General features: G+C 50.1%; 1 protein-coding gene across 2 annotated transcripts in view; it reads right to left on the bottom strand.

Moving 5' to 3' along the window:
• Positions 1-7,306, bottom strand: part of LOC126515949 (integrin alpha-D-like) — a 68,699-nt gene that overhangs the window by 21,781 nt on the left and 39,612 nt on the right. The window contains exons 2-5 of one of the 2 annotated variants that reach the window (XM_050166019.1): positions 6,469-6,574; positions 3,477-3,580; positions 3,275-3,345; positions 3,027-3,141 (exon numbers count right to left, since the gene is read on the bottom strand). The exons of the other annotated variant lie outside the window; for it this stretch is intronic. Coding sequence (XP_050021976.1) covers positions 3,027-3,141; positions 3,275-3,345; positions 3,477-3,580; positions 6,469-6,574 — 396 coding nt within the window. The remainder of the gene's footprint in view (positions 1-3,026; positions 3,142-3,274; positions 3,346-3,476; positions 3,581-6,468; positions 6,575-7,306) is intronic. 2 annotated transcript variants of the gene reach the window in all.

Below are 7,306 nucleotides of genomic sequence, written 5' to 3'. Positions count from 1 at the left end.
CTACTTCCGCACTTTCCTCGGAGGGTGAAGTTTGGTTACTTCCTCTGCCTCAGGGGCTCTGGCTCCTCCCTGAAGAGAAGGTTTCTTTCCATCGGAAGGGAAGTGCTAACCAGCCCTTACCTTCTGCCCAGATCTCTTTCCTCTTGCTAACCAGCCTTGCTCTCCAGAACATCCCCAAGCCTCAGAATATGTTTCTGGGAAAACCTGGCTGCAGGGCCCTCACTTTCAAAAAGCTACCACCTCGGGCCTCATAGAGGTCACACTGTAAGAGGAAAGCCGTACCGCAAGCATGTCAACAAGCAGGGCCTTTCAGATTGTCCCTAGGTTCACACTGGGGTTGTGGGTTAAGCGCAGGACCCTGTTGCTGCCTCCACCAGCACCCACATCCTGCGTTATCCACAGGGTGGGGAGCGAGCCGACCAGCATAACCCTTAGGTGTCACACCGAGACATTAGCGCTACAAATTGCCTCCCACACACCACTAAAATAAAAAGGGCTTTTTCCTCTCACCCTGCCCCTCCACTTCATCTGCTCCTTTCGCCAGGGCCTCAAGGGTGCTTGTTGGGAGCCATGCTGCCTAGTTTCAGACCAAAATATGAGTGCTTGTCCCTCGGGTCTCCAGATGAGGCAGGGACTCTGAGGGGGTCAATGTCCCTTAGCAAGCACCAGTGGACTTCCAGACAGCACAGAGTGCTGCTGGGACAGCGTGACCTGCACTCTCTCTTCTCTCTCATAATATTAGCGATTCTCTTGGCGGTTTTTTGTGTCATTTTGTCAGTCACGCAGGGGACAGATGTGATCATTCCTGGAAACCCCATTTTTTTTCTTCTCAAATATCTTCATATAAATTTCTTTGGGAGCTGATGCTTCTCGGGTTTCTTGTCGGGGGATGTCAGCTGTCACTCCTGACCCTGGGAGCTGTCCCGATTCAGTGCGGACGGGATTGGCGGCAATTCACCCCTATTTCTGTAAATATGCCTTGTTAAGTTTGGAATGATATTGCTGTTCTTGATAATGTGTGCCTATGCGCATCACCTTTTAGATTTATAAAGATAGGATGAACCTGGCTCCATATTTGGCCAAGCTGGCAAAATGATAAGCATTGTCTTTTTTTTTTCTTAAGATGTTTTGATGTAAACGTTGGGGGAAAAACATACTTGACATACTTGTTTTTGCTAGAAATTAACATTGGAGGGTGGGAAGAACATGTTTGTTTTAGGGGTATGAATAAAGATGGCTGGAGCTATTCGGGCCAGCCTCTTGTGTGAAACACAACTGGTGATTGGACACTACTTCATTTCTTCATGCCGACGCCCCTTCCCCAGTCTCAGGACCTGAACCGGAGCTGTGGTGGGACCATGGCAGGTGCTGGGGAGAAGTGGGGGATCACCACTTCCCTTTCTACTTCTGCAGGGACCACAAAGTCTAGCCACACAGCAGGCTGAGAAGCTTCGAGCATCCTCTGTTCTGCAGACCTAGAGATGTTTGAGGCCAATGAGGATGGTGACCACAGCCAACCGTCACGAAGTGGCAGACAGACCCTGTAGCCATCATCCTCATATACATATTAATTAACTTTATTGTGCCAATAGCCTAACGCGGTAGGCACGACAGCTACCCTCGCTGCCTGCACACGTTTGAGTAGTCGCCATCCTGTACTTTTGTCCCTGTTTTCAGTCTTTTTACAAAACAACATCTTTGTTTTCTCTTAGGCCAAGTCTATGCCAAGTTCTATCAAATGTCTCCAGTATCCCTTTTTATTGTGTCCACCAGGCTTCCAACAGCAAGTTTCTGAATAGAGCTGAGCTTCTCACAGAAGGCAATAAGCCAACAAGACAGTGGTTGCCTGAGCTCTGTGGCCTCCTTTTATCAGGGAGACCTCCCTGATCCTGGTTCGCTCACCAGTTAAATAAAAACAATCCTGCCTACAACCCGGAGGCCTTACAGAGCGCAGGTCCTCAGATGGTAGCCAGTGGGCCCTGGTTCTTTCTACCTCTGCCAAACTTGCCTCTTTTGAATCTAGTTCATGCACCTGTGTTCTCCACCGTCAGGCACCAAACCTTGTGACTTCCCAAAACATCTGTCAGGAGACATTAACCTCCTTGGGCTGGACACAGTCTCCCCAAATCCTAAAACCCTAGGCACAGCTTCTCTGTTCTTTCTGCTCCCCAAGGAGATTCTGGTCTGGCAGTGTAGTCCGGGGCTGTCATTGCCGCTGCTTTAACATGAACTAAATGTTCACGGTTAACGGCTCTGTGGCCTCTCCAGTCTAAAGCATTGCTCTCAGCATCCTGTGCGACTCCTGCCTTCCATTCTTAGGCTACCGATGAGGCAGTTTTTCTGGGCCCTTCCCTCAAGGCAAATACACAACCGGTTGACAGAATAAGGGTTATCACTGGGCCGTGCCGGCCAGGGATCTAGTCACTCTGTGTACCGTAAATCCTTTCATCTTTATAACTACATGAATGCTAACCCCACTTTACCAGGGAGGAAGCTAAAGTCCAGAGAAAGGCGTTATTACCTGTACACACGAAAACACCTAACCCTGCAGACTGACTCTCAATGAGAGAGCACCCAGGTCCCAGCCTCCTGGACGACAATGACATTCACACAACTGTGCACCGCACTTTCTGCAGCTCTGTCATTTGTCCTTGAGAGAGTTTGGAGAACCCAGCAGCTTGGTCATGAGCCATCCGCGCTGTCTTCCCTCATGGGTTTCTCTTCTTTAAGACTTGTTTTTGCCATCAAAGGAAAACCAAGGAGTGCCCAGATACCTGCAGCAACTGTGACACCGCCACACCCTGCTCGACCCGCACCCAGGCTCTCCTCTGATCCAGTCATAGCCAACTGAGGGTGGCTGTCCTCGCTGCCAGGCCAAAGTGTGCTCCCACCCACCTCTTCCGCTTGCCGAGGCTCCTGCTCAGCCACACACTGCCCTCCAGAAGGGGCCAGGAGAAGAAGGCCTCACTCTCTGTCCGCACAATGCAAGCTGTGCTCCCCAGAAGCCTTGTCTCCAGCAAACTCACCTGGCAGGGTAGCAGGGACCGCCTGGATGAACTGCAAGCTGGAGCCTAGAAGGAGGCAGGACCCTTTGGCATACATGTTCTTCGCACAAGCTCTCTGCACGGTTGGACCACAGGCCTGAAGACAGAGACCACCACCATGAGCATTGCTTCCCGGGCATTGTCTTCCACCCCAGCCCCCATCCCTACCCCCAGCCTCCTTCAGTTCCTACTATGCCTCTCATGATCCTCCTGTGACCCAGAGAACTCACCAGCAACTGGGAGTGATTGGTGGCAGCCACCAGGGACAGGCCCAGGGACATGTTCACAGCCTCTAGGGGAGCTGAGAAGACAGACACACACAGTCACACTCAAGCACACAGCTTCGCTGAGGGGTATAGCCTTAGCTGGGGTCCACTGGAAGGAACACATTAGAAGAGCTGAGAGCACTCATCCCTGGGTTCAGTCACTCACTGGGCAGTAAGATGGGTTGGCACGTGCCAGTGGCAGGTGCACAGTCATACAGTTGTCCTGTTTGGTTGACTGCCACCACCTCCAGAGGGGCTCCCACCACGAGTCTAGAAAAACAACCACAAGTCACAGTCAGAGAAGAAACAGGAGCACCCTGGGTACAAGGAACTATCTTGCCATGAGGAAGTAAGGCTCTGTGGGAAAGTTTTGGGCATTTTCTACTTGGGAGGCTGTTGAGAAGTCAGTCCTGTGTTTTATCTACACGCATGGAAGGGATGCCCACTGGCTTGTTTATCATGTGCAATCATATGTAGCTGGGTGAATAAAGACTCCGGCTTATTTTACAAAAAAAAAAATTGCATCAAAAATGACATTTCCCAGGGATGGGAACACATTATGCATCTGCCATTCTGAGCCACCTGAGAAACGGTCACCTTGAGCTCAGTGAAACAGCTTTCTGAGACCACAAGCTTTCCAAGCAAAGGTGATTATAATTAACTAGAAATTTTTCAATATAATGTAAGCAATTTAAATTGGACAATTTAATGTGGTTATATCAGGTCTGTATCTAATCCTCATAGTAGAAATGTAAATGGTTTTCTTGAAAAACACCTCAAGGGGATTTTTTTTAATTGGAAGTATTTTATCACTACCAACAGTCTCCCCACCCAGACAAGAAAAGCAGACAAGGATTTGTATCTTTTCGCCAGCCAAGGCAGCCTTAATTCAACAGGCTCCTAAGGGTTCTTTTCTCCAGAGGATACTTTATAGAAAGTTGCAATTCTGTGTGCCATGCATGAGTCAAGGGGTGTCCAGGAGCTCCCTGAGGAGAACCTAGCAGATGGCTACAGGGTTTGGGACTTGATGGCAATCATGAAGAACAAACTTGATTTTTCTTTACCAAGCTCATTCTTCTACAGAAACTCAATCTTTTTAGTGGCTCCATTATGACTTAAAGAAATTTTCAGGACAAACCGTAGCTTTGTGGCGATCAGGAAATTACCAATGGAGCCTAAAAACCAACTTCCGATGAGAGATGTGAGTACAATGGCTACCTTCCAGGTTACTGGATTTTGATGCCGAACAGGGGTAGGTGGGGCCTGCTGGCATAGGGCTGCGAGCTGATCTAAACAACAGCTACCCTGGCATATACGTGTGTAAAGAATCGTTGAGCTGGACCCTTTACATCTGTGCACCAGTCTATGTGTTGTTTTTGTTGTTTTGTTTTTGAGACAGGGTTTCTCTGTGTAGCCTTGACTGTCCTGGAACTAGCTCTGTAAATCAGGCTGGTCTAGAACTCACAGAGATCCCCCTGCCTCTACCTCCCGAGAGCTGGGATTAAAAACATGCATCACCACGGCTAAGGTGTTATGTTATGAGTTACATTTTCCCCCTTGTTTTATTTATTTATTTATTTATTTATTTATTTATTTATTTATTTTGTAATATAATTTTTTATTGAAAAAAAATTTCTGCCTCCTCCCCGCCTCCCCTTTCCCTCTCTATCTCCCTTTTCCCTCCCCCCCCTCCCCCTACTTTCCCCTCCCCCCACTCCTCTCCCCCTCCCTCTCCATTCTGAAGGGCAGTCAGGGTTCCCTGCCCTGTGGAAAATCCAAAGTCCTCCCCCCTCCATCCTGGTCTAGGAAGGTGAACATCCAAACTGGCTAGGCTCCCACAAAGCCAGAACTTGAAGTAGGATCAAAACCCAGTGCCATTGTCCTTGGCTTCTCAGCAGCCCTCATTGTCCGCCATATTCAGAGAGTCCGGTTTTATCCCATGCTTTTTCAGTTACAGTCCAGCTGGCCTTGGTGAGCTCCCAATAGATCAGCCCCATTGTCTCCGTGGGTGGGTGCACCCCTCGTGGTCCTGACTTCCTTGTTTTATTTTTAAAACACTCTTATTTTACATACCAATCCCAGTTTCCTCTCCCTCTGGTCCTCCACCCCCCCACCTTCTCCTTACCCCACCCCTCATTCACTCTCAGAGAGGGTGAGGCCTCCCATGGGGAATCAACAAAGTCTGTCTCACCACTTGAGGTAGGACCAAGGCCCTTCCTCCTCCTATGTGTTACATTTTTAAGTAAAGAGAGGGGTGGAGGAAACACCCCTGCAGCTGATGCTTTTCCCATCTCCCCAGCTTGCTAGCTGGGTGTAGGGGTGGCTATACAGAATTTCGGGGCCCCGCTGTGGCTCCCTGCTGGCCTGGGAAACCCCATCTTCTCAGGCTCACTGCCACCTCTTCCGTGGAGCAGCCTGGAATTCCCCTGGATTTGCTCCCTTCCTCCTTGGGTCTCCGACACATTAGTTTATACCCATGCCGTCTGTGACTTGAAATCCTTTGGTTCTTATTTCCGGGACAAGAGAATAGGAGTGCCCGGGGTGGGAGGTAGGTGGGGCAGGTATATAATTTGTGGCTATCGATGCAAAATAAAAATGTGGGGCCTCCTTGGGTTGGGGAGATTTTTCCCGTCTCCTAGTCTCTTGGTAGTTAACTAAGTACCTCCTCAATCCCTCAAGCTTTTGGGGTAACTTCATCAACCTTGACCATGCCCCAGCTCATGCCAGGGGAAGACAGCACAGTGGCTGCTAGGCAGAAATGGGATATCTCTGCAGAGAGATGCTGAGGGCTAAATGGGTCTGTGGGCCAACTCCCAGCATGCCTCTCTGCTTCCATCCTTCCTTGCTTACAGAACACAAAGGCAAAGGTAAAACAGCAATCCAGAAGCCTCAGGTAGACCAGTAAACAGCAAGTTTAGCGAGCGTGGGTTTGGTGCAGTAACAGGGACCACACACAGAGAAGCCCCGGATAAAGGGCAGGTTCAGAGGCTCCTGTGTAAAACCAGGCATTACCTCCAGTTCTGCAGTCCTCCCTGGGCCCACTAATGGAGGACTTCCCTCTTACCCGAGGCACATTCCTGCCGTGTGCCAGCAGCAGCTACCTGCCTACCAAGGACCTGGAAGGGGTTGGCATAGGAGAGCAGGCAGGGCCTTCTTACCGAGACCCACCAAACTGGACCACAGTCTGCCCAAAGCCAGCTGCATCCTCTCTGAACACAGTGGGCTTCTCCACATCCAGGTTGGACCCATCACAGGAAGCCAGGACTAAGGAATACAGCGGGTAGAAGGATTGGAAGTCATCAAAGATGCCAAATCCCCAATGACTCCCCCCCCCCCGCCCTGGTATCTTGATGCTTGACCCCACTCCAGTTTAGGGTGTCACCTGCCCAAGAGAACCAAGTCTCCTCCTCCCACCGTGCTTCCACTGTGGTTCCAGGCTAGCCATCTGGGTGGTCCTCATTCTTTTCCATCCCTCAAAAATAACCAAACCCAGGCCAGCGAGGTGGCTCAGCTGGCCTGCCACCAAACCTGATGACCTGAATCCAATCCCTGCGATTCCCATGGTGGAAGGTGCAAACTAACTCCTGTGAGCTGTCCTCTGACCCTCACCTGCACGCCATGATACTCTCACAGCCACACCCCTGCACCCACACCCGCACCCCTGCACCCCCAAACACACACATGCACACAAAATAAATAAAGATGTAACACTTCAAAAAAAATAAACAACCAAGCCCAAGACACGTGTTCATGCATGCCTCCAATCTCGGCACGTGGGAGGCAGAGCCATGAAGACACTGCAAATTCCATGCTGGCCTGGTCTACAATAGGGTGAGTTCCAGGCCAGCCAGGGCAATGTGCAGATGTCTCGGCTGTTAAAGGCTAGGCTCACAACCAAAAGTGTATGAAATAAAACAAAGAACAAACCCAATGCAGAAGGCAACAGTTCCAGGGAAACGTCCCCTCCACGCCATTTCAAAGGACATCCAGGATCTG

The sequence above is a fragment of the Alexandromys fortis genome, unplaced genomic scaffold (genome assembly GCF_014885135.2).
Source record: "Alexandromys fortis isolate MF-2015 unplaced genomic scaffold, M_Fortis_MF-2015_v1.1 scaffold_146, whole genome shotgun sequence".
Lineage (NCBI taxonomy): Eukaryota > Metazoa > Chordata > Mammalia > Rodentia > Cricetidae > Alexandromys > Alexandromys fortis.
Note: the sequence above shows the minus strand (reverse complement) of the source record. Positions and strands in the feature narration are given on the sequence as shown.